This window comes from Cyprinodon tularosa, unplaced genomic scaffold (assembly GCF_016077235.1).
Source record: "Cyprinodon tularosa strain WSP-4 unplaced genomic scaffold, ASM1607723v1 ctg213, whole genome shotgun sequence".
Taxonomy (NCBI): Eukaryota; Metazoa; Chordata; class Actinopteri; order Cyprinodontiformes; family Cyprinodontidae; genus Cyprinodon; species Cyprinodon tularosa.
Window position 1 is genome coordinate 478,085 of NW_024038792.1, and position 27,996 is coordinate 506,080.

General features: G+C 40.6%; 1 protein-coding gene across 2 annotated transcripts; it reads left to right on the top strand.

The window, feature by feature from the left end:
• The first annotated feature begins 799 nt into the window (after window positions 1-799).
• LOC119783909 (protein phosphatase 1 regulatory subunit 1C-like) lies at window positions 800-27,957 on the top strand. 2 transcript variants are annotated; one of them, XM_038285644.1, is made up of 6 exons: window positions 800-973; window positions 4,940-4,997; window positions 9,378-9,415; window positions 11,114-11,168; window positions 22,025-22,228; window positions 23,951-24,178. In XM_038285644.1, exons 1-6 carry the CDS (start codon window positions 893-895, stop codon window positions 24,004-24,006), a joined length of 492 nt encoding a protein of 163 aa, XP_038141572.1. In that variant the 5' UTR covers window positions 800-892; the 3' UTR covers window positions 24,007-24,178. The 2 variants fall into 2 exon arrangements, with proteins under 2 accessions (XP_038141572.1, XP_038141573.1); XM_038285645.1 differs by lacking the exons at window positions 22,025-22,228; window positions 23,951-24,178 and adding an exon at window positions 27,099-27,957.
• Window positions 27,958-27,996: the final 39 nt, after the last annotated feature.

Below are 27,996 nucleotides of genomic sequence, written 5' to 3' on the forward strand. Positions count from 1 at the left end.
ACCGAGCAGACTGTACTTCCTCAGGAAGCTAAGATCCATTAGCGTTTGCAGCAAGAAGCTGCAGATCTTCTATTAGTCTGTTGTGGAGAGTGTGATATCATCTGCCAGGATAACAGGAACAGAATAAATGACCTACAAAAAACTCAACAAGCTGATAAAAAGATCTGTTCTAGAATCTCCTCCAGAAGCTCTGGAGATTATTTCTCAGAGAAGAATTCTTCATGAAGTGAAGAACATTATGGACAACAGTGAGCATCCTCTTTGAAGAATTGTTAAAAAACAAGTGTCTTCAGTCAGAGGCTTCTCCAGAACCGGTGCAAGACAGACCTCTACAGAAGATCCTTCCTGCCTACAGCTTTCAACACCTACGATACCTGTTTAAAATTAACTTATGAACATGTAATTTCCACTCTCTCTACTCTTTCTTCTATCATTTTGGATTGAATTGAATTGAACTGAATTACAATATCTTCTCTGACTCCAAAACTCAAATCTAATCAAAGTATTTCTCTGCTAATATCAACGATTCTGGTTCTAATTGTCATAAAAATCAATCCCATGCTCATAACTGATTAAGGGCTGCAGAACGAGCTCTGAGATGTAAACATGCGCACAGCAGAGCATCACATGAAAAAGGAGCAAGATTTCAGTTTTATCAGATAGTGGTTTGGAAAGTGCTGCAATGCCTTGGCTGCTGTTCCCATCTCTCTCTAGGTCTGTCAATTAGTGATAATGGACCCCATCGGCAGAGAGGAGACCACTCCCTCCCTCCCTCTCTGCTCTGCTTTCCCTCCCTCCCTCCCTCCCTCCCTCCCTCCTGCCTTCCTTCTTTCACACAAGCACACTTTCTCTCTCTCTGTTTGTCCTTCTTTCTAAATCCCAGTCAGTGATAATGGAGCCCGGCAGTCCAAAGAAGATCCAGTTTGCTGTGCCTCCTCTGCAGGGGCAGATTGACCCACAGGCCGCCGAACATGTGAGTTTATCTGCACAGCTTTCAGAGTTTTGAATGAGTGTGGGGGTAAGAGAAGGTTCATGCATGTAGAGGGGGCTGAATGAGTCTTCTTTATGGTCAGTCTTGTCTGGAATTTTCTGTGGGTGCAGAACTAATATGTGTGTGTTGGTTTTCATCTAGTTTTGTGTGTTTTTGTTGGAGTTGAAAATATTTCCTCCACAATATTTTTTATTTTATTGTAGCTTGTTTACTGCTTCCCTTAATAACCATAAAATCTTGAAGCATAGAAATCAGCAGAAAAGTCATGTTGCATCTGAATGAAGGCGGAAGGAAGGAACAAAAGCTGCTCTTTCATAAAGCTCTAAAACGTCGTCTTTAGGAGTTTGGTGAATGGAGGCCTGATGCCTGCAGAACCTGAACAGAGTCTAGTTTACCAGCAGTGTTGCTCTGTGAGGGTTACCTCAACATTTCCACACGTTAATAAAAGCTTTATGAGCCGCCATTTTGTCTCACCTTTAAGGAAATAACGAACATTTTACAACAGTTTATCACAACAAGTCTTGATCAGGCCCTCAGATGAGAGTAAAAAAACTTAATAAGTTCAATTCAGCTCAGTTTATTACAAAATCCTCAATTCACAACACCTCATCTCTTGGCACTTTACAGAGAAACTTCAATCAGATGTCATTGACTTTGCAGAATTTGATCCTCCTGGATGAGAATGTGGTGACAGTATTGCATTGTGATGCTCTTCAGTAATTCATCACACTGTGCATGCATAGGCAACAGCAGCTTACAGGTAAGAAAAGGTAACTGTAAACTAGCTCCAGGTCTAGAGTTAAACATACAAGCTGATTTTCATGTCAAAAGGATGAAAGAGAACACAGTAAAAGCTGAGCCCATATAGGAGAGAAACAGGACTAAGCACTGAAACACAGAGCAAACTTTATCATTTATAATCAAAGGTGTTGATGGCAGCAGCACAGCTGATATTTCTCTCCAGGATGTTGACAAAGCCGGAGAGAACGAGACCAGATAAAAATACCATGATGAGAAAAAGTAGACAGAGCATAAAATTAAAGGTTGTTGAAAAAGTATAAAGAACGACAGCTTAGAATCCTTGATATGCTGTCTCTGATCGCTAATGTTCGTTTTTTTGGAGCAAAATGTGACTTGATATCTCCCGACAGTCTCTCTTCTGTATGTTTGTTTCTAACACGAAGATATTTGACGAATGGACAGCGTTTGAAAAGATGAGTTAAACAACTTCTAATATAAACATCATAAACACAAGATTAATGAATTGAAGGTTTTTGCTTTTATTGGTTTTTATAAGGTGAGGAGAGGCAGCACTACTGTTACTCTTAGAAATCTCTTTAAAAAAAAAGGCCTGAGTTATTTTGTTTATTTATGGATTTACTTTCTAAGAACCAAATTTATCATCTGTGATCTTTCATGTGATAAAAGTTTTAATTCGTTCACTACTTTGTAGCCTGTATCAATAACAAAAAAATGGCAAAAGCTTTGATTTAAGAGGTTTGTCTGTGAGTCCTGTGAAGTTAGGCTTAGCAGCCTGGTGAGGAGAATCCATCAGAGCACTTTGAGTAACAATATGTGCTGGGTCACAGAATATGGTGTAACACCGGACCTTTTATCTGCGGGGATGGTGGGACGCTGTAGTTAACTTCACCAGATGAGCGCCAGCAGGCAAACGCTGCGACGCTGGAGGTCTGCAGGCTGCAGCTGAAACATCTTAACTGCTTCTGAGGGATGAAAACAAATCTTTTATCATTTCATAAACTGTTTGATTAGGTTGATTTGAAAAAAGGGTCTTTATGTTGCAAAAGTCCACCTGGACAGTTAATATGGCATCATAAACTAAGAAAGAAAAAACTAAAGCTGGTAGAGTAGCGGAAAACAGAAATGTTCTAGTTATTGTTATCTCAACAGGGTGGTGGTAAGCAACACACACAGTCCCCCGATGTAGGTCCTATAGAACAGGGGAACCCAAAGAGGGATCAGGACACTCTGGGGGTCATGAGATTTTTTCTTTATCTATTAATTTGTTTTTGCAATCATGTTATGTCATACCTGAGGTATATGGAGGACTAAAATATATAACAATATACACTCACCGGCCACTTTATTAGGTACACCTGTCCAACTGCTCGTTAACACTTAATTTCTAAGCAGCCAATCACATGGCGGCAACTCAGTGCATTTAGGCATGTAGACATGGTCAAGACAATCTCCTGCAGTTCAAACCGAGCATCAGTATGGGGAAGAAAGGTGATTTGAGTGACTTTGAACGTGGCATGATTGTTGGTGCCAGAAGGGCTGGTCTGAGTATTTCAGAAACTGCTGATCTACTGGGATTTTCACGCACAACCATCTCTAGGGTTTACAGAGAATGGTCCGAAAAAGAAAAAACATCCAGTGAGCGGCAGTTCTGTGGGCGGAAATGCCTTGTTGATGCCAGAGGTCAGAGGAGAATGGCCAGACTGGTTGGAGCTGATAGAAGGGCAACAGTGACTCAAATAACCACCCGTTACAACCAAGGTGGGCAGAAGAGCATCTCTGAACGCACAGTACGTGGAACTTTGAGGCAGATGGGCTACAGCAGCAGAAGACCACACCGGGCGCCACTCCTTTCAGCTAAGAACAGGAAACTGAGGCTACAATTTGTACAAGCTCATCGAAATTGGACAATAGAAGATTGGAAAAACGTTGCCTGGTCTGATGAGTCTCGATTTCTGCTGCGACGTTCGGATGGTAGGGTCAGAATTTGGCGTCTACAACATGAAAGCATGGATCCATCCTGCCTTGTATCAACGGTTCAGGCTGGTGGTGGTGGTGTCATGGTGTAGGGAATATTTTCTTGGCACTCTTTGGGCCCCTTGGTACCAATTGAGCATCGTTGCAATGCCACAGCCTACCTGAGTATTGTTGCTGACCATGTCCATCCCTTTATGACCACAATGTACCCAACTTCTGATGGCTACTTTCAGCAGGATAATGCGCCATGTCATAAAGCTGGAATCATCTCAGACTGGTTTCTTGAACATGACAATGAGTTCACTGTACTCAAATGGCCTCCACAGTCACCAGATCTCAATCCAATAGAGCATCTTTGGGATGTGGTGGAACGGGAGATTCGCATCATGGATGTGCAGCCGACAAATCTGCGGCAACTGTGTGATGCCATCATGTCAATATGGACCAAACTCCCTGAGGAATGCTTCCAGCACCTTGTTGAATCTATGCCACCAAGAATTGAGGCAGTTCTGAAGGCAAAAGGGGGTCCAACCCGTTACTAGCATGGGGTACCTTATAAAGTGGCCGGTGAGTGTACATGAAACACATAGATATGAATGTCAACTGTGTCAGGAGAGATTTATTTATTAGCAGATTTAAACAACATACCATTAAATTGTAAAATACACAATTAATTCAAAATAGAGTTAAAATGATTTTCTAAATAATTCAATGGCAATAAAAAATATATATATACATTTTTATGAATATAATAACTTCATTTTATAGGCATAAATAGATATAAAGTAAATAAAATATATGCTTCAATAGATAATTATGAAATAGAAATCACTTTTAAAAGATATATGAAACAATTAGATGAAATAATTAAATGTTATTAAAAATCCAATTCTCAAAAAACAAACAAAAATTTAATTCAAATCAATTCAAAAGTACTTTATTAATCTATGTGGGAAATTAAATCATTAAACCAATTAGATGTTATTAAAAACATTAAAATTGATTAGAGTTAGTTGACTTTTGTGTATAAATAGATATGGAGTGAAGTAACTGAATGTTGTAAATTAATTGTGTAGGCGTTAAAATGTTGAGGATCTTTTTGGGCACTGAAAAAGGGAAGAGGAGCCTCCAAGCATTGGATCTGGAATACATTTTACATTTAATTGACTACATTTCTTTTTATAATTCCCTAAATCTGTCTGTTCACCTCAGATCCGTCGAAGAAGGCCGACCCCCGCCACCCTGCAGATCTACAGACAACCTGGGACAGGTGAGGAAACGCAGAGAGCAGATTGTGAGAGGCATGGAGATAGATGAAAAGCATAGCAGCAGCTGCAATAATGGATGCTTTATTAGATCACTGGTTGTAAAGTGATCTGAGCATCCAGTGTGTTGCTCTCAGCTCCTGCACATCCCTCCACAGAGGAGCTGACTGATTCAATAATGAGGCTTATTTCACTCAGAGTCGGGTTCCAGCACTGCTGTGTTCAATTCCGCTGCAAGTTTGATCATTTCTACTACAAAAGAAAACAATATCATCTACAAATTGGAGAGAGCTGAAGTGTTTTTGCTCCTTTTTATTGCAATGATCTGGCTTCCTTCAGTCCCCCCGTCTGCTAGCAGCTGAGAAACAAGGTGAAGAACTCATTGCAGCTGTTATTTTAATATTTTTTTGCTAAGACAGCAGCTAAAATGGATTCAAATTATTTGTTTTCGAAAGTATCAAATTAAATTCTCTTGTTAAATTGTTAAAGCAAAGAAAAAAAAACAACAAAGGAATTCCATTATGAGGGTTTGGTTAGAAATAGTAGGTAAAATCCTCCACTAAATTTGATATTAATTGCTTTTAGAAACAAAAAAAAAACAGGAAGTGCACAAAAACAATCTGACTCCAGTTTATGTTTCTTTTAAACACCAACAAATGTGGCTTTTCTATATTTTACTCACCGCCTGTTTCAATGTTACAAACACATACTTTACTGATCCACAGTTGGGTGCCTGTATTTCTAAAAAATGTCTCTATTATCCCATAAAAAGCTAACAAGGCAAAAAATTATTTCTCAAATTGTTTAAACCAGGGTCTTCAACATTTCTCAGTTTGTATAACATTTGTTATATAACAAAGGAAATCCAAAAGGTAAATATTTACAATATTTACTTTACCAAAAATACCAAAATCAAATTGGTTAATGAATTAAATAGGTGCTATAAAGGCATCAAGCCTGTTAGTGTCTGAGAGCCTGAATATTTTACCCCAGCACCAGCAGTAATGAGCCGATGTGGCGCCATCTACTGGCAGTACTGCTGAAATACCAGAAAACCAGCTGATTGCAGTGATGCAGCTACTAAAGAAGTTCTGATTGTGCTATAATGCCTCATGGAAAACTGGGAGGATAAGGCTCACTAACAGCAGTAGCACTATTAGCCAGAACATGTTTGTCAACTATGCTCACTCACTTTGCTTCCTGAGCTTTAGCTTTAGGGAACTCAATTCAATTTTAATTCAGTTTATTTCTATAGCTTCAATTCACAACACGTCATCTCAAGACACTTTACAGTTCAACCAGATCATACAGTCAGATTAGTTCAAAGTTTTCTAAGGAAAACCAGCTGATTGCATCGACTAACTGACTTGAATGCAATCCCTTATACTAAGCATGCTTGTAGCGACAGTGGAGAGGAAAAACTCCCTTTCAACAGGAAGAAACCTCCAGCAGAACCAGGCTCAGTGTGAGCGGCCATCTGCTGAGGCCGACTGGGGTTCAAGAAGACAGAAGCAGAGATAAACCCCTTTCACAATGGCCCAAAACCCCAATGAAACATTTTAGGTTTAATTGGGGTTTTCTGCTGGTGGTGTTCCCCTGCCCAAAGTTCTTGTTTCTCCGCACCTTCCATACTGCTGAGTTTTTTCTATAATGTGGCATTTTGAAACAACTTTTTCCAAGAAAAGCGAACAAAAAATATATCGTAAATATTGCAGGGCATGTGTTCTGATAGCTTAGTGACAAAACTAGGGGGTATTTCGTAATTCAGATATCAAATTATATAGTTTTGACTCGTCAAAATTAACTTTGAGATATATTGATTATGATTCCAGATGAGTGAAACTTTAAATGATAAATCCATGATGCCATTTGAGATATCTTAAAAGGCATTTTGACTCTCCAGAATGTGATTGATATCATGAATTGTTTTTTTCCACTAGTCATAATATAATTTCAGATAGAAGAGCAAATTCTTCAGATTTAAGTGACTCTGTGTTTATAAACCGATTTACACATTTGTAGATTTTAGTACGCATTTGCAAATCCTAACACACATTTGTAGATTTGAATACAGATTTGTGGATTTTTTTACACATTTGCAAATCGATTACACACAAGTTATTTTACACATTTGCAGATACCTGTACAGACAGACAAATCAAATCCCGCTGCATTCACACAAATCTACATACAGACACACACATTCTCCACACACATTTGTAAATAACTTTGCAACAATATTGCTCCCATATAAAAATGCATAGGTGTATGTAAATATCTGACCTTGTTGAAAGCAATAAAACAAAATAAGAAACATTTCTTGCAAGAAATAATGTTAACATTATTTCACATCCTTGGACGAAGAGAGAGTTCTCTGACTGAAGCATTTCAGTACATACATTTATACTTTACAAAATCCAGTAGTGCCAAAGGTTCACATATTTGTTACTTAAGTAGAAGTATAGATACTGCAGTTTAAAAACACTCTGGTAAAAGTTGAAGTATCAACTTGACCTGTAAGTATGTGCTCCAAAAACTACTTAAAGTATAAAAGTATAAAGTAACCTTTAAAATAAGCAGCCAGATGCCACTATATGAACCGAAATCTAAATTTTTCAACTATTTCTAAAAATTCTCTGAGATAGGGCCAAGGATGAGGGAGAACTTGTTGGTCTCCATCTCCCGATATGCTCTCGCCTGTGTCCGACCTTTCAGACATTTCAGCATCTTTTTCTGAATCCATCATTGTAGCATGGCATAGACAATTCACGTTAGCAGTTTGAAGAACACCTGCTTGCTTCTGATGATTTCCTTTAGCTAACCAATGAGTGTTTGCGTTCTATGACTCATCCAATTACACTAGTTTTCACTAGATGTGGGTGGAGCCAATGATCTGCATTGGAACGAGCACATGACGGGAAATAAATATTTAGAAACATTAAACCAAAGCCCAGAGTAACGAGTAACATTTTTAAAAAAATGTAAGGAATAGAAAGTACAGATACTTGTGTGAAAATGTAATGAGTAGAATTCAGAAGTAGGAAGAAAAATAAGTAATGGAGTAAAGTATAGATACCTAAAAAGTGTACTTAAGTACAGTTAGAAAGTATTTGTACTCCTCCCAGGGGAACAAAGCCACCCAATACATAAAGATCTTTCTCAAACTTGAACATTTGGAGGGAAACAGCTTTCATCACAGTTCATCAAGTCTATTCCCTGTTAGGTTGATATGTCTTCCACTGGCCAGATAAACATTTCACAACAACTGTCTTCTGTTCACGGCATGAATGAGGCTGTGTGAACTTATTTATCTCTCATGATCTTCCATTCAACCTTGTCTAGAGAAGGAAGGCATCTGCTTTCTGTCCCCCCGACCTTTAACATTACAGCATAGATGCTGCTACAAGACTTCTCTGAACACACTCCTGAACTATATATATATATATATCCAGATACAAAGCTGTGTATATATATATATATATTTATATATATACACGGATATGTAAATACTTTTTAACTGTTCTTGCCAAGTTATTCCCATATTTTCAATTGGGTTTGGGGTTTATTACATTTAACCCATGATCATCATTGTTTTATTATATTCTATACTTCTCATACTAAGGAGTGAACTCACCGTTCCTCCCCCTACAAGTCATTATATGTGATCAAATAAGCTTCGCTATATGACTCAAGCCACTTCAAGCATTCAGCATAAATTAACCTTATGAGGTATCAAACTATCTAAGGTTATTGTTATAAAATCCGGGCTGTTTCCATTATTATTCAGCATGTCAGCCTACTCACACTACAGACTCTTTTCAAAGGTTGTTTAACAGCTTGTAATAGAAGATAGAATCAACACTACTGCAGGACAAGACGGATTAATCCTGAAAACCATACAGTCAAAATTAATAATGCGTTTCCTGCTCATAACATTTATAAGATAATAATAAAAAAGTAAATAGAAAAGGCTACAAATGGATTGCATGAAAGAAATAACTTCACAGAAAAATGAAACTGTAAGAAGCACAATGAGCTAAAAAGAACACATGTGTAAAAATGATATGAGAATGACCACAATACACCAAAAATGTTAAATATATACCTTGGGATGTAAAACTACAGGAGATTTGCATAACATCTTAATTTATTCAAGGACCAGTTTTTAGGAAAACTTCTTCCTCTACTGTGATCTTAAAGGATGTTATCTAGATGAGACATGAACTGTGTGGTCTAAAGTCACATGGAGGAGAAAATAACATAGCTGGAGGGACAGAAAGGTTTAGGTTCTGTGTGCTTTAAAAAGCAGATCAGTGATAAGATGTAATGTTTTAATGTTTAGTTTGAATGTAAAGCAATCACTCATTATTTCATCTCTCTCACAGATGTTGGAGACCAACAGCATGCCATTGGAGAGCCACAGGTTTGGAAAACTGTTTGCAACGACACACAGAATCAGAGAGATGATATGAGAAAAGCTAAAGGTGCAGAAAGTATTCTCTATTAAAACTGGAGGGTAGTCTGCAGTGTCCACATGTCTGACTTCCTGCTGCTCAATTTGCCCAGGGCCCCGAGCTAAAGCCCCCCCACACAATGGCTGACCTGGTTATTAACTGCATCTATTGACTAACAGGCTGAGCACAAATGTTTCCTAAAAGCTGCACGCTCAAACAATTCAAACTATATATATATATATATATATATATATATATATATATATATATATATATATATATATATACACATTATCACCAATATTTTACCAGAACTGATGCTGACACAGTTAATCTTTGTCAGTCATTTGTTCAGAATAAGTATTTTGAATTCTGAAGACTGATTTTAAATTTGTATATTGAAAGAAATTGTCAAAACTACAGTAAGTAATTTATATTTGTGATAATATGAATGTAATGATATAATTTTATCCAATGCCTTAAAGGAATAGTGAACCCTAAACATGATTAGCCTTCATTTTCTACTCACCCCCATGCTGAACAACACTCTGGAGTACTTTTTTGATATCTCAAATGCATCTGGAGATCTGGGAGGCTTCTTGCTGTCTGCTGACATTCAAATAATGGAGGTCTATGGCGCCCGAGACAGAAAGGTCCATAAAAGTCCACAAAAAACGTGTCAATATTCCTCCATACTGCTCGTCCAATGTATTCCAAGTGTCCTGAGTGGGTAGCATCCAGAATTTACTCGAAACGAAGTCATTTAGAATGTTTTTAGAGCATAAACAGTAGTGTATAGGATTTCCTGAAAGCGCGCACCTGCGCGTTCATGACGCTACGGAAGCCGGCAGACCAAACCAGATGAAAGTGCGCATTCAGCGTCTGCTCTGCCGATAATGCAAGCGTAGAAGAAGAAATGTGCTGTTTACCTGTGCAAAGAAAGAAACAACGAAAGAAAAATGTCTGAGGACTTCAGTGTTGAGGAAGAGCATGAGTTCTTTGCCGAGCTGAATGCGCACTTTCATCTGGCTTGGTCTGCCGCGGTTTCCGTAGACTCGTGAACGCGCTTTTAGGAAATCCTATACACTACTGTTTATGCTCTAAAAACATTCTAAATGACTTCGTTTCGAGTAAATTCTGGATGCTACCCACTCAGGACACTTGGAATACATTGGAAGAGCAGTATGGAGGAATATTGACACGTTTTTTGTGGACTTTTATGGACCTTTCTGCCTCGGGCACCATAGACCTCCATTATTTGAATGTCAGCAGACAGCAAGAAGCCTCCCAGATCTCCAGATGCATTTGAGATATCAAAAAAGTACTCCAGAGTGTTGTTCAGCATGGGGGTGAGTAGAAAATGAAGGCTAATCATGTTTTGGGTGTACTATTCCTTTAAAGACTGATAACAGAGAGATCTAAATGGTTTTATTTTGGCAATCATTGATCATGGCGTTGAAATGAGTAAAGATGGTTCAGTTTGTTCAACTTTTTCTAATATGTCTAAAGGAAGACTTATTAAATAACATTATATTACTGAGATTTTAATGTGCTTTTTGTGTTGGATAATTATATTATAGCTGTTTAGTCTTAGTTATAAGTTTAAATTCCTTCTTTACAAAAACTCATTTAGAAAAACTCATTTACTTTAGAGTTATGTTTTGCAGGCTTCAGATGCTGCCCAGAGGAAGCAGAGCACCTATGCCCCCCCCTCAATAAAAGGTAAACAGCTTCTACTTGTTTCTGTAAAATGATCCAAGTATGTTTGATCACTAACAGAGAAAACGAGAAGATCTTAGGTTTAAAATGGAGTGCAGAAGCACAACATAGAAGAGAAGTTGCATGGCAGGAGGTGAGGGTGCGTTCTAGTGCGTCCTCATGTGTCCTCGCTGTCTTTTTCAAATCCAGCTGAACAGTTTTCTCCTCAGCAGGTAATGTCTGAGGGTTGCAGCTGTGCATGTGGGGTTCTCCATCCTTTTTAAGTCTGGTTTTGTTGAACGTTTTGTTTCTTTTCTTTGACATTCCATTATTTATTTATTTTTTCAGTTGTTTTCATAGTTTTGTTTTTTTCAGGCCGGGTCTGGCCTTTTTATTTTCTCTTTTTAGCCTTTGATCTTGTTTTTTAGCGGGATCCAGCGGGAGGTGAGATGCTCGGCTGGAAGTTATATCTGTAATCAGACCAACGTTAGGCTGAGACCCAATTAACCCACACTTTGTCTGTTTAAAGGGTATGGAGTGCATTTTGTTTCAGTACTGCTGCTAGAAAAAATAAATAAAGAAATAAAACTTTGAAACACTTCTTAATAAAAAAAAGTTTTTCTTATTAGGTCTACTTTGCTTTTTTTTTTATCAGATTTTCTTCCAAATTTTTTCAAATATCATTTTTCAAACTTCATTTAAGAAAGAATAAAAATAAAAATTGATAATATTACATTTATTAATGTCATGATCTGGCCTGTTTGCTGCAGAGATGGGAAGTAACGAAGTACAAATACTTTGTTACTGTACTCAAGTAGATTTTTCTGATATTTTTACTTTACTTTACTACTTATTTTTATGGCGACTTTTTACTTCTACTCCTTATATTTTTACACAAATATCTGTACTTTCTACTCCTTACATTTTAAAAATTGGCTCGTTACTTTAGTTTTGAATCATTTCAATGGAGTTACCGTTATTATTTTTCACGTCATCAATACCAAATTCAATCTAATTGGATGGGAATCTACGTTGCATTTGACGCACCACTACAAGATGAATCGACAGACTCGGCGGTATTCATTTGCGGCAAATCATTGCAGCTTGGTGGCGGTGGCGTTAGCATAGTAGCATGGACGACGAGATGATTGAAAATGAACACAACGGAGATCTAGTCCTATTGGCAGACATCCATTTAAAATGTAGGCAACGGCATGAAAAAAGTGGTTTCTACTTTTACTTTTATACTTTAAGTAAATTTACAAGCCTGTACTTTGTTACTTTTACTTGAGTAAAGAAGTTTAATCAGTACTTCCACTTTTACCAGAGTATTTTTTAACACAAGTATCTGTACTTTTACTCAAGTACGGAAAGTGAGTACTTTTGCCATCTCTGGTTTGCTGCCCCTTAATTGGTTATTTCTCTCACCTGTCGTTTTCCCTCCCTACCTCAATTATAATTTATTCCTCTCACCTGTTTCCTCTGGTTTATATTCAGTTCAGCCTGAGCATTCAGGACTAGATCATTGCTTGTCTTTCTGTTAGTCTGTCTGTTTAGTTTTTGTGTTGGTTCATGTCCTGGATCCTAGCAGCCAGTGGAAAGAGGGTTTTGTGTTTGTCTCGTCTCCTGCCTGTCCACTGTTCCTCCCCCGCTGAGTCCTCTGGGTTTTTGGCTCTATATGCGGGGAGGTTGAGTTTTTATTTCAGTAAGCCTGGCTCCAGGAGGAGACCAGTTTAAAGGTCCTGCATCAAGTTCTGGTCCTACGTCCTGTCTCGGCTACCCTCTTCCACTGAGCCTGCCTGTCTGCACCTGATCCTGTCTGCTCCTGTGCGTGACCTACTGGTCATGCTTCTGGTCCCAGTAAGACTCTGAACCCTCCTGGGAGCCTGTTGATGCCTGGAAGTCTGGATCCTGCCTCCTGTTTCTGTTCCTGCCTGATCTGGATCCTGTCCCTGTCTGTCACTGGCTGCCAGGATCCAGGACATGAACCAAGGAAAAAACTAAACAGACAGACTAAAAGAAAGACAGTTAATGATCTGGCCCTGAATGCTCAGGCTGAACTGAATATAAACCAGAGGGAACAGGTGAGAGGAATAAATTATAATTGAGGCAGGGAGGAAAAACGACAGGTGAGAGAAATAACCAATTAAGGAGGAGCAAACAGGCCAGATCATGAGAATTAAAAAAGGGAAAAAAATAAAAGTATAATATTTGGAATATAAATATTACAAAATAAGTTGGAAAAATAAAATTGGTAAATTTACTTTTTTTTCTGTTTAAAGAAAGGTTCGTTTTTGGATTGCATTTTTCTTTTTAATGCTTATTTCCAAAACATGTTTTAGCAACAATAATGGAACAGAACTCACTCCATATCACATATCAATTATTTTATAAGCTAAACTTGCTTTGCTCCACTATTCTATTCATGGCCTATCTGCTCTGATTTTTGGTCCCTTTGCTTCTCTAACAAACCTTTAAGGCCTTCGCCGAACAGCAGCATTAATACTGAGCATACATCACACTCAGCTAGATTCTGATTACTTTAAGAATGACTTCTGAAAGTTATTGCTGGCAATGGATTTTATTTGAGTGAATCAGCATAGAAAGCCGAGAACAAATGCTTTCATTCTCCAAAAGGAGAAAAAAGACTAGAAGCTCTAATGCAGTAAAAAAATGGTCCAACAAATGATTCTTGGAAGGTCCTTTACAGTTCTACGTCTCAATCATGACACACTCTATGCTGGTTTATTACAGAACGGAAAGGAGTGAATGGTCTGAATACCTTTGCATGCAGAGTAACTATTGGACGTGATGAAAATATAAGTGTTGTCACATTTTGTATGGCTTCACTCCATCTGAAAGCAACTAACCAATGCATAGAGCACCTGTATGATGGCTTTCAGCCCTGAATAATTGATCAAATCATGCAGCAAAGCAGAACCACTTCCTGCTGCTAAGCTAGAACGTTTAACAAACAAAAAAGAGCTTCATGTTTCCATGATACTTGGAGTTTGGATAACTGCATGTAGGAAGTGTTATGTGTTCAACAAAAGATAAATACATTTGTAAAAAAAGGCAGAGGAAAGAACATGTGTAAAACACAAATGCACACAGAGAGCGCTGACTTGATTCTGGGAAGAGGCAGAATGGAGGAGGTTTTCTTTAATCGATCCGGCTGGGTGGGTGTGAGCATGCGAATTCACTAAAAGCCTCCTGGGTAACTGCCAATGCTCCAAACGCACCAACAGAGCTCAGGATCTGTAGGTTAGGAGCAACACCTTCCTGTTCTCTAAGAGCATCAGTGATACCAGTACATTGTACTGCTTTGTTTTATATCACATCACTTCACAACACAGCATCTCAAGTATAAAAATACTGTCAGATCATCCAGTAGGTTGGTTCAAAGTTTCCTATCTCAAGAAAACCAGCTGATTGCATCCAGTCTTTGGGTTTGCAACAGTCACTCCTCCAGGATGAGCAGGTAGAGACAGTAGATATTTGCCTGCATTTGACTCAAAAGCAATCCCCCCAACGAGCAAGCTAGCCTGGGTGCCATTCCGTACTTAGTCCCGCCCACAACGTTTGAGGTCAGGAAGTTCGGTCTGGCATTGCTCAACAGTAGCGCGAGTATGCTAGCACAATATCTGGCAGGCCAATCAAATTGTCAGGGCGGGCTTTATACGATGATGGACAGATGATCAACAGTAACATAATCAACCACGTCACCAAAGCGCGCTTGGGTGACAACAACAATGGCTGCTGCTGGAGAGTTGAGGTGAGTAGATTCTGCTATTAGGTCTGTTCTAGAAGATATCGACAGCAAATTAATTTTAAAAGAGGAACAGAGAAACGCGATCAAGGCTCATCTTCTTATTCTAGGCGTGCAACTGCACGCTTTGATTTTTGTTGACAACAACTATGCGTCGCTTAACATACGTCACGCACTCCGTTGCTCTTATTGGTTGTAGGTCTATCCAATTGAGTGCAGAGGCATTTTTTCCCCTGGTTCGTTCAAAACACGCCCCAAAATCACAGCTCTATGGAGCAGTATCAGACTCAGATTCTGACTAGAATTGAGTAGGACTATGTCAGGCTGCAAGCAAGCAGCCAGCGACACAGAAAGGAATATTCCCTTAGAACAGAAAGGAACCTTTAGCAGAATCAGGCTTGGTGTGAGCGGCCATCTGCCAAAACAGATGTACATAAAGAACATAGAAGCACTGATCTCTGAATACCTGGAAAAGTATTATCTAAATCTTAGAAAAGATAACAGTAAACTAAATCTATAGGTGGCTTTGTCCAAGAGAGGAACAGTTAAGCTGAAAAACTCTGAACCGGTTTTCGTGTCAAAGGGATGAAAGAGAGCACATACAGCTAGTCACGGTACAAGCAGAGGCTATAGCTACTGTATATCTAGGACAGAAACAGGACTAAGCACTAAAAAACAGAGCCAAATCTATCATTTATGATCAAAGGTGTTGATGGCAGCAGCCCAGCTCATATTTCCCTCTAGGAATGTGTCACAGCCAAACAGGAACATGAAGGTACAATGATTAGAAAAAACAGAGAGCACCTACACTCAGCGGCCACTTTATTAGGTACCCCATGCTAGTAACGAGTTGGACCCCCTTTTGCCTTCAGAACTGCCTCAATTCTTCGTGGCATAGATTCAACAAGGTGCTGGAAGCATTCCTCAGGGAGTTTGGTCCATATTGACATGATGGCATCACACAGTTGCCGCAGATTTGTCGGCTGCACATCCATGATGCAAATCTCCCGTTCCACCACATCCCAAAGATGCTCTATTGGATTGAGATCTGGTGACTGTGGAGGCCATTTGAGTACAGTGAACTCATTGTCATGTTCAAGAAACCAGTCTGAGATGATTCCAGCTTTATGACATGGCGCATTATCCTGCTGAAAGTAGCCATCAGAAGTTGGGTACATTGTGGTCATAAAGGGATGGACATGGTCAGCAACAATACTCAGGTAGGCTGTTGCGTTGCAACGATGCTCAATTGGTACCAAGGGGCCCAAAGAATGCCAAGAAAATATTCCCCATACCATGACTGTAACGGGAACTGAAAGTTGGACCCAATATTCAGCAGACAACAGAATGTTTCAACACAGGTTTATTTCAAAAATAACTGAAAGAGGACGATGGAAACTCCTCAGAGCGGGTTCTCTGATTCTCTGCTGAGACAGGAAACTCAGGTCAGTGACAAGAATGAAGAGTGGAGAAGACAACAAAAAGTCACTGACCTGGTTGAGAGTTCAGTTCGAAGCTCAAAGAGGAGAAACCCAGGGGGAGACAGTCCACCGCTTGCGGTTGTTACCGCTTCAAAGAACAGTGCGTGGGGGAGCCGGCGCCAGCCAACGGCAAGCGAGCTGAAGTGTCCGTGAGGGATTATGCGAAGCCGACATCCAGTCCAGAGCAGTGTCAGAAACCTTGAGATCCGAGAGCCGAAGAGGTATCCAGGGAAAATCCAAGCCAAGGTCAGAAAAACAGTCCAAGTTCGATTACAGGCTAAATCCAGGCAGTCAGGCCAAAAACCAAACTAAGCAGGGCAGACAGGGAGAAAGGCAAAAACCAAAAACATATGGGCAAAAAACTTCCACTGAACAAAACACTTACTTGATAGCTGAGTAACTCACACAGACACAGGTTGAATATTCTGACGCTGATGGCAGGAAAGCAAACAGCCTAAATAGCTGCAGGGACCAGGTGAATCAGATTGGCAGTAATCAGCCACAGGGCCAATTAGGCAGGTGAGCAGGAGCAGAGAAAAAAAACCGAACCAACAGTACCAGGATTATGACAGAACCCCCCCCCCACCCCCCACCCCCCTCAAGGGCGGATTCCAGACGCCCCAACGGGCTGGTCTGGGTGATCTCTGTGGAAGGCCCTGACCAGATCCCTGTCCAAGATAAAACGGGCTGGGACCCAGGACCTTTCCTCAGGCCCGTAACCCTCCCAATCGACCAAATACTGGAGGCCCCTGCCTCTCCGCCTAGACCTAAGAAGCCGATGGACAGTGTAAACCGGGTCACCATCAATGAATCGAGCTGGAGGTGGTGACCTGGAGGTGGGAAAAAACCTGGAGGTCTTAACGGGTTTAACCCTTGACACATGAAAAGTGGGATGGATTCTCAAAGATCTAGGGAGGTTGAGGCGGACTGCCACCGGGTTCACGACTTTGGTAATGGGGAAAGGCCCAATAAAGCGGGGAGCCAGCTTCTTACAATCTACCTTGAGGGGCAGATCCTTAGTGGATAGCCAAACCCTCTGCCCCACCTGGTAAGTGGGCGCCGGAACCCTCCGGCGGTTGGCAGCCCTAGCTTGTCCAACCAGCGCCTTAGTGATGGCCCTCCGGGCCCTACGCCAAGCCCGCTGACACCTAAGTGCAGAAAGGTGGGCGGAGGAAACCCTAGACTCCCTCTCCTGTATGGTGAACACCGGTGGCTGAAAACCGAACACTACATAGAATGGGGAGAGTCCAGTGGTGCTAGAGGGAGTAGAGTTGATGGCATGCTCAATCCAGGGAAGTTGGCTAGCCCACTTGGAGGGATCTGATTCACAGAGGATGCGGATCTTAGTTTCAATTTCCTGGTTGGCCCTCTCTGTCTGACCATCTGTTTGGGGGTGAAAACCAGATGAGAGACTGACAGAGACCCCTAACAATGAGCAGAACTCCCTCCAGAACCGGGAGACAAACTGGGGGCCCCTGTCAGAGACAATGTCAGTGGGGAGACCGTGTAGCCGAAAAACCTCACGAATGAGGACCTCGCCCATTTGCTTGGCTGAGGGCAGTTTTTGTAAGGGGACCAAGTGGACCATCTTGGAGAACCTGTCTATAACAGTGAGAATGACACTGAAACCGTCAGAACAGGGCAACCCGGTGACAAAGTCCATAGCAATGTGGGACCAAGGCCGGGACGGGATAGGCAAAGGCCGGAGATAACCTGAGGGGGGTCTTTTAGAGGCCTTGGATTGGTTGCAAAGAGCACAGGCTGCCACGAACTCCCGCACATCTGCAGACAGAGAAGGCCACCAAAACTGAGTCCGAACAATGTTAATGGTCTTGGAAATACCTGGGTGACAAAACAAGTGGGAACAATGACAGAAATCCAAGACCCTCCCTCTAAGAGCAGCAGGAACAAACAAACGGTCTGTAGGGCAGTCACTGGGGGAAGGCTGGTTGAGGAGAGCCTGTCTGACCTCCTTCTCAATGCTGACCTTCGTAACTGCAAACCTCACTGAATCCGGTAGGACAAATTCCTCAGCACCACTGGAACCATCCCCTTCCACCTCAAACACCCTAGACAGAGCATCAGGCTTAACATTCTTGGATCCAGGTCGGTAAGAAAGGGAGAAATTGAACCGACCAAAAAACAGTGCCCATCTTGCCTGCCTGGGATTAAGTCTTTTGGCAGACTTCAGATACTCCAGGTTCTTATGATCGGTCCAAACCAGAAATGGAGTACTGGAACCCTCTAGCCAGTGTCTCGACTCCTCCAAAGCCAACTTGACTGCTAATAACTCCCTGTCCCCGACATCATAGTTCCTTTCAGCAGGTGATAGCTTCTTGGAGAAAAAAGCACAGGGGTGAATCCTCCCATCCCTGGCTACCTGACTAAGAACCGCCCCAACCCCAGAACTAGAGGCATCCACCTCGACAATAAATTGCCTCTCAGGATCGGGGGAAACCAGAACGGGTGCAGAGGTGAAAGCGGCCTTGAGCTTCTGAAAAGCTCGATCTGCCTGATCTGACCAACAAAAACTGACCTTGGCAGACGTTAATGTATGGAGGGGTGCTGCAACCTGACTAAAATTCCGGATGAACCGGCGGTAGAAGTTGGCAAACCCCAAAAACCTCTGGAGTTGCTTCCTGTCTCTAGGAACCGGCCAGTCGGTGACTGCACGAACCTTCAAGGGGTCCATGGAAATCTGGTCAGGGGAGACGACAAAACCCAGAAAAGAAATAGAGTTCACATGGAACTCACACTTCTCAGCCTTAACAAACAACTGGTTTTGTAAGTGGCGAAGAAGAACCGCTCTAACATGTTGCTTGTGGGACTCCAAATCCCGGGAATAAATGAAGATATCGTCTATGTAAACAAAGACGAAGTGTCCCACCATGTCCCTGAGTACGTCGTTTACAAGGTTTTGAAAAACCGCTGGTGCATTGGTGAGCCCAAAAGGCATCACCAGATACTCATAGTGGCCGGTGGGAGTGTTGAATGCGGTCTTCCATTCATCCCCCTCCCTGATACGAACCAAGTGGTAAGCATTACGGAGATCTAGCTTGGTGAAAACCCTGGCCCCCTGGATCTGATCAAAAGCTGTGTTAAGGAGGGGAATGGGGTACCGATTCTTAATCGTGATGTCATTGAGCCCCCTGTAAAGCTCTGGGGTGGATAGACGCGGTTCCCGATAGGGCAAGGCCGCAGGTGTGGGCGTTGACTGAGGCGCGACTGAAGGGGATGCAGCTGCAGGAGCTGAAGCCTGGCTGCGAAGGTGAGCTAGGATCTCAGTGACCCCTGCCTCAAGCTGAGACACCTTCTGGTCTATTACTTCGCGCCAGGAGTTGTCTGCTGATGGGTCCATTATTTGGTCAGATTATTCTGTAACGGGAACTGAAAGTTGGACCCAATATTCAGCAGACAACAGAATGTTTCAACACAGGTTTATTTCAAAAATAACTGAAAGAGGACGATGGAAACTCCTCAGAGCGGGTTCTCTGATTCTCTGCTGAGACAGGAAACTCAGGTCAGTGACAAGAATGAAGAGTGGAGAAGACAACAAAAAGTCACTGACCTGGTTGAGAGTTCAGTTCGAAGCTCAGAGAGGAGAAACCCAGGGGGAGACAGTCCACCGCTTGCGGTCGTTACCGCTTCAAAGAACAGTGCGTGGGGGAGCCGGCGCCAGCCAACGGCAAGCGAGCTGAAGTGTCCGTGAGGGATTATGCGAAGCCGACATCCAGTCCAGAGCAGGGTCAGAAACCTTGAGATCCGAGAGCCGAAGAGGTATCCAGGGAAAATCCAAGCCAAGGTCAGAAAAACAGTCCAAGTTCGATTACAGGCTAAATCCAGGCAGTCAGGCCAAAAACCAAACTAAGCAGGGCAGACAGGGAGAAAGGCAAAAACCAAAAACAAATGGGCAAAAAAACTTCCACTGAATGGAACACTTACTTGATAGCTGAGTAACTCACACAGAGACAGGTTGAATAATCTGACGCTGATGGCAGGAAAGCAAACAGCCTAAATAGCTGCAGGGACCAGGTGAATCAGATTGGCAGTAATCAGCCACAGGGCCAATTAGGCAGGTGAGCAGGAGCAGAGGAAAAAACCCAACCAACAGTGCCAGGATTATGACAATGACACCACCACCACCAGCCTGAACCGTTGATACAAGGCAGGATGGATCCATGCTTTCATGTTGTAGACGCCAAATTCTGACCCTACCATCCGAATGTCGCAGCAGAAATCGAGACTCATCAGACCAGGCCACGTTTTTCCAATCTTCTATTGTCCAATTTCGATGAGCTTGTGCAAATTGTGGCCTCAGTTTCCTGTTCTTAGCTGAAAGGAGTGGCACCCGGTGTGGTCTTCTGCTGCTTTAGCCCATCTGCCTCAAAGTTCGACGTACTGTGCGTTCAGAGATGCTCTTCTGCCCACCTTGGTTGTAACGGGTGGTTATTTGAGTCACTGTTGCCCTTCTATCAGCTCGAACCAGTCTGGCCATTCTCCTCTGACCTCTGGCATCAACAAGGCATTTCTGCCCCCAGAACTGCCGCTCACTGGATGTTTTTTCTTTTTCGGACCATTCTCTGTAAACCCTAGAGATGGTTGTGCGTGAAAATCCCAGTAGATCAGCAGTTTCTGAAATACTCAGACCAGCCCTTCTGGCACCAACAATCATGCCACGTTCAAAGTCACTCAAATCACCTTTCTTCCCCATACTGATGCTCGGTTTGAACTGCAGGAGATTGTCTTGACCATGTCTACATGCCTAAATGCACTGAGTTGCCGCCATGTGATTGGCTGCTTAGAAATTAAGTGTTAACGAGCAGATGGACAGGTGTACCTAATAAAGTGGCCGGTGAGTGTATGTCCTCCAGCAGTCCAAGCATCCCATAACCACAGAGATAGGAAAGTTTTAACCCTCTTAATAGATAGGGTGCTTAGCAGAAAGTTATGTTTAGACTAAACATGCTTTGGATCCAGATTAGCCCTCTGGAAGGTTACCCTGAACCTTCTGGCTGAGTGAATATTGATCCTCTACTGGACCCTTTCATTTCTTTCTGTGTTATTGCTTATTTTCAGATATCATTATATTTATTTGAAAGTTATGGTTTTGTTTGTTTGTTTTCTGGGGTATTCATTTCTGCCACTTTTGGTCCGTCTTAAAAGGTTCAGAGTTTTTTTTTTTGCCCCTCTGTTGGGACCTTGTTTGCAGGAGTGAAAAACATCCAAGCTGGCCCTGGTCTGGTGCAAACAACATGACTAGAGACCTGCCTTTTCATGGTCTGACCCTGGACCCACTCCAGTGCGGTCGCTTCTGGTGTGATTTCAAACTAGCCACAATCGACCTTACTACTGGAGATAACTTCTTTAGGGCTTTTAGTGATAGTGAACCAGCAGTCACACGTGATGTTTTGCTCAGCAATGCAGCTGCTGCCAGCATGCTGGGGGTCAGGCCTGCACCGGATTATTATAAGATGTAGTTGAACTGCTAAAATGTGCAATGTGAAAGCAAACTGCACCAAACAAAACAGACCAACAGCCATTCCTGCTGTGATTTAAACCTTGTTTCAACTGTGAAGTAATGTTCCTGTAGTTTAAATGTCTTTCCACTAGAGGTGCTATTCTCTCCCCAGACTTTCAGCAGGGGGTGGAGCAACATCTTCTGGGGGCGGGGCTCTATGAGACAGACAGCCAGCTGAGCCCAATCACTGCAGAACTCTATGCCACTGGCTACACATGGGCCAATCACAATCAGCCAGATGAGACCAATGGGAATGAGGCGTGTTTGCTGTTAGCCAATCAGGAGAGAGGAGTGGCAGAAAGCAACAGCTCAGGGGGTAAAGTGCTTCTCAGATCAAGCAGGATGATCCTGTTTTTTTTTTATAACGCTAGAGAAGATGTTTGTGTTGCTTTTTACTTTGTTAAATTCACATGGCATATTGAAAAATAAATATTCTCTATATTAATATTAAGAAAAAGTAAAAATAAGTAACTCTTTTTTTGACTTTTCATTAAGAGAGCGAATCTAAACATAAACTGCTATTTGAAAACCTGGTTAATTGAACAGCTGCTAATCAACATACTTGATTTCTAATGTGTAATTAAATAAAAAGTCAAGTAAAAAAATGTCTAATATGTATTTATGAAGTAGTATCTTTTCATTGTTTTTGCAAGGAACACAGTTGTTAATGGAAATTTCATTAAAATATAATCCAGAGATAATACTTGTTCCTAATAACTGGACTATTTTCTCAGATTTTATTTTAGAAATCGTTTAAAGTTTTCAACCACTTCTTTTAGATTTCCTTTTTCAAATTTTACCTTTTATATTTATAGATTTTATGTTTTCATATTTAATATTTTGAGATATTTTATTTTTGTCTTTATTTTAACATAGTAAATTCTTAAAAGTAAAGTTTTACAAACCGCATTCCTTTTAAACTGTGTTTTTTTTTTTTCACAAATCACATTTTCTTAGCCTCTCAGGCAGAGTTTCTCCTGGAGTGAGGATTTTTATTAGTCTGCTGGATGTTAGGAAATATGTAACATTTTACTGGTCAAGAGCAAATGTTTGTATTGGGCTTAAACTGAACAACACAATTCCTGACATTTATGACATAATTTACATTAACATTTGTGAAAAGCAAAAGACAAATTTGACAAAATTAACTGGAATATAGAAAATATGTAAAAACTTTTTTTTGGAAAAAAAAACATATGAAATATAAAACTGATAAAAAATATTATACATATTTTCAAAGTGAATTTTCTGGATTTTTTTAAATTTAGATCAAACGAAATTCACTCAGATATAAATGAAATAAACAGCCTTAGAAAGACTGCCAAATTTATAAAGCTCCTTTAACATAACACTCAAAACATATAAAACCCTGAACATCAGTCAATGACAAATGTTTTAATCTAACAGTGTAATGTATATTGATTAAAGTTATTGAACATTGATATTCAGTTATTGCCAAATTAAATCAAACTTATCAATATTTCCTCTGCTCAGTTTCATTGAATTGATCTCCAAATAAAATGAAGATTCCATGAAATAATGTTTAATGATTCATTTAATAAACACATTAAAGTACAGCTTTAGCAAATATTCAGATTTTAATCCATTTCTATTCTCTATAGTTTGTTTTTAATTCAGTTTGTCCTTCAGTTTCCCTCTCTTGGTTCAGTTTATCCAAATCAGAGGTTATTCTTAGTTTCTTTGCATAAAGATGGATTTAACTGATCATTTTTGGTCTCTAACTGTTTCTTTCTGAATTGCGAGTGAAAAACATTCAGTTTTAATTGCTTGATAGTTTCACGTTCCACCAATGAGCCAACATGAACAATTGAAAAAGAAATTTTTCAAAAGCAGCACAAATAATCCTTTAAAGCTAATTTTCCTGCCAAAGCTGTGATGTTGCTTCTGTGTTTAGTCTCCTAGCATTCAGATTGGTCTTAATAAAACCCTCCCACTGCTACTAACTCTGTCTCTTCCTCTTGGCCCCCCCCCCTCCTGTGGCGTTGCATGCTTCCCTCTCCTCCAACTATCTTCTCAGATCTATCCAGCTCCAACAGTAAGGAGGCACCAAGCCCTGACTCCATCTCCCGATAGCTGCTTCTCCTCTAACATCACCGCTCTCCTTTTTGTGTGTCGTTGATCAACTGTTCTCCTGTCATGCTCTGCTTCTCTAATACGCAGCACATAAAAACTATTTTAAATGTTTTTGTCTGATTAGGTCAGTTTGAATTTTTAAAATGTGGCTATGAATAAATACATATAAAGGTAAAACAGGAGTCTGAGTGGTTTCTGTGTTTCAAACAGTAAGGCAAGCCAACATTTATAGATGTTCCATAAAAGTTTAAAAATCAATCCACTGGACTTGGTTTCCAAGGTTTGAAGACGTTTCGCTTCCCCTCCAGGAAGCTTCCTCAATTCAAAATTCCTGGAGGGGAAGCAAAACGTCTTCAAACCTTGGAAACCAAGTCCAGTGGATTGTTTTTTAAACTTTTACGGAATGACTATGACCTGAATGACTGAGAATCTTCATCAGCAACATGTATAGACTAACAGTAGAGATTGTGTTCTTGGGTTGGTACTCATCATCATCATTCATCTTCCTCCAAACATGGTTAATAGAACAAGATCTATTTCGGTCTCATCGGACCACATGACTTTCTCCTATGACTCCCCTGGATCATCCAAATGGTCATTGGCAAACTTAAGCCCAGGACTTTAATTTTGCATAAACAGAGTGTACGCAAAATTAAAGTTGTTTAGTACAGCTTTTCAGACAGTAAATGAATATTTCCATACCATAAAGTGCAGCAGTGATCAAATGTAAATACTGTGGGAGAGAAAACATGGTGCAAAAAAACGCATTGATATGGAGGTTCAGAGCATTAATATATGTGGTGCAAATATGCAGTATTTTTGGTTTGGTGTTTTCAGTGCGATGCAGAGTCTGCGACAGGATTTAGATTTTTTCAATAGTTCAGCAGTCTGATGGCGGTCGGGAAGAAACTGTTGCAGAACCTGCTGGACCTGCATCGGATGCTTTGAAGCCTCTTCCCAGAGGGCAGCGGGGAGAACAGTCCATGGTGAGGGGTCATTGATGATGTCACAGGCTCGAGACACGCAGCGCTGGGATGAAATGTCTTTAATGGAGGGAAGAGGAGCCCCCAAGATCTTCTCTGCTGCTCTTAGTACTCTTCTAACCTTCTTCCAGTCTGAGGCGCTGCAGCCTCCACACCACACAGTGAGACAGCTGGTCAGAACGCTCTCTATGGTGCTTCTGTAGAAGGTGGGGAGGATGGGTGGGGGCAGTTGGGCTCTCTTCATCCTCCAACATGTCAAGAAAGGTTTGACATGCGCTGGTTTAAGCAGAGAAACCCTCTGTCATGATTTCAAACCATGCTATCTTATTGTATTACCATCAGTAACCTAGGAAATGGTGGTCCCAGCTCCTCCCATGTAGTTCTGGGCTGATTTCTTACCTTTCTTAGGATCATTGATCTTGCATGGAGCCCCAGTGAGAGGAAGATTAGCAGTCATGTTTAGCTTCTTCCATTTTCTAATGATTGCTCCAAAAGTGGACCTTTCCAGCCTTGTGGAGGTGTACAGTTTTAGTTTTTAGTCGTTTTGGACAGCTCTTTGGTCTTGGCCATGTAAGTAGTTGGATTCTTACTGATTGTATGGGGTGGACAGGTGTCTTTATGCAGCTAACAACCTAAAACAGGTGCATCTAATTTAATTTTTGAAGGCAGACTAACAGGTCTTTGAGGGTGGACATGCACCTACAATAATATATATATATATATATATATATATATATATATATATATATATATATATATATATATATATATATATATATATATATATATATATATATATATATATGTGCTGTCTCCTAAAGACTTTTTCTGTTGTTTTAAAGTAAAGGTCTGTTTAGCCTGTTGTTAGAAAAAGAAATTTGTTCGGTCGGCATCTTTGTTGTATGCAAAGCAGTCAAGCAAGAATTTATGGAGGTAGATTGGTCTCAATTTTCACAATGCATGATTTATGCAAGCATACAAGATCCACACATGCACAGACAGGATTTCCCAAACTTCTGGTCCATGAACAATTATAAATTAAATTACAAAGTACTTGTGGTATTTAAACTTCATTGCATTTGTGTGTGGATTTTTGAGACTCTCCTGAAGTGCCTTAATACACAAATGAATTGTTTTTTGAACAGGGGATGGTTTGCAACCAATCACAGAGCTCCCTTGTATTTGTATTCACCTAATATACTAACATTAAAAGGACAAACTCAGCCTTTGTGCTGATCTTGAAATCGTTTTTGGGAATTCATGGGAAGGTGGGAGAATTATGTGTCTGTTCTTACAGGAATCATTATGCAACTGAAGATAAAGAACCATAAATGATTAATTTAGACAGCATAGATGCTTCATTAAAATCTGCTCAGATTTGCTGTGGTCAGTCAAGTTTGACCCTATCAGTTTTCGGCCCTATGATAATTTTCTGGCCTTGAGCCAAAGACATCTCTTGTTCAAATTAAGTTAACATTTATTAACCATGGGTCCTTTTTTCTGTTTGGCTCCCCTTCTGACTGGATCAGGAGAGAGCTTCCTGAGCGTGGAAGAAAGGGTTTCATCATGGGACCTTTTTCTAGCAAGGTTTGCCAAAATACTGGCCAAGAACATTTGTAAAACGATTCAATATGTCTTTAACATCCCCTGTTTGGCTGCTCTTTATGCTCCCTTATCAAAGCATTTGTGAGTTCCACTTTTCTGTTAAAATTTACAAAATTTAAGATTCAAATTATAACAAGCAGTACGTCTTACACTGAACATGTGTTCAGTTTTTATTATACATGAACCATTTTACTCAAAGGTCTTCAGATTTGTTTTGCTGCTTTATTATAAAAGTCTTATACTGTGAATTTCTACAGCAATGTGAATGTAACTGTGCGGGGTTCATATTTGTACTTACTTGTACTCATATTTGATTTTTTTCTGAATCCCCTGTTCCCGTACAAAACCACCATATAAGGTCAGTAGTTGTGTCTCTTCCAGAAAATATGTGCAGAAGAAGAAAATTATGTTTTAGAGAGTCTTCATCTGCTTATTTGATGGGCGCAGCAGAACACAGTCTGATCTGATGTGTTCAGTCATCCTGACTGTCTGGTTGTTCCACAGATAAACTGCAAAGAGCCGTACCAGAGGAGGAAGAGGAAGAAACCGGCCAACAGGAATGACTGATGGACACCAGCTGGAGAGAGAAACACCTATCAGACCAGCATCAGACCAGTCAACACGTAAATTTGCATAGACACATCTAGTACCTTTTATCCCTTTAGTTTCGTATGAAAAATACACTTTAAACTACCTCGACGGGCGTGTATCCATTTAGTCATGTACAGAAAAACAATTTAAAAACAGATTGCCATAGGTTTCAAAAAAACAAAAAGTAAATAATCACATAGTTTGTTTTTTGTTACATTACTGAAGGGATACACGCCCGTTCAGGTAGTTTAAAGTGTATTTTTTGTACAAAATCAAAGTGATAACAGGGTATAGACTATGGGTCTGCTGATCTGACAGAACACTGGTCCAACCTGAAGGCTGGAGAAATGAAGATGGACACACCAACATGACAGGAAATCTGCAAGACTGAAAGTTCACAAAGTTTTATGGAAAACTTCAACCTAGCAGGAGAAGAAATTTGTTATTAAGTAAAATGGGCAGAATATTTTTACAAAGATTTTCCTGTTTCCTCTGTTTCCATGTCTTCCATGATGCGAACTGCGCAGTCAAAGGAAGGCAAGGCTTCTAAACATTCACTCTTTTTTCTCCATAATATTCTGCCCACCATGTTTCTTATTATAATCAAAAGCCATAAAAAAATCTCTTTTAGTGAAAAAAAGTTTACATGATATACACCAAGTGATGATGGTTCTTGTTTGTATAATGTGTTTGAACAGGGCGCCCCCTGCTGGCTTCTGCCGGGTAGCAGAGCTGAGTCACAAATAAAAGAAAATATTCTTGGCTTTTTGGACTTTTGTTTCATAGTTGGGTACATCTATAGGTCAGTCAA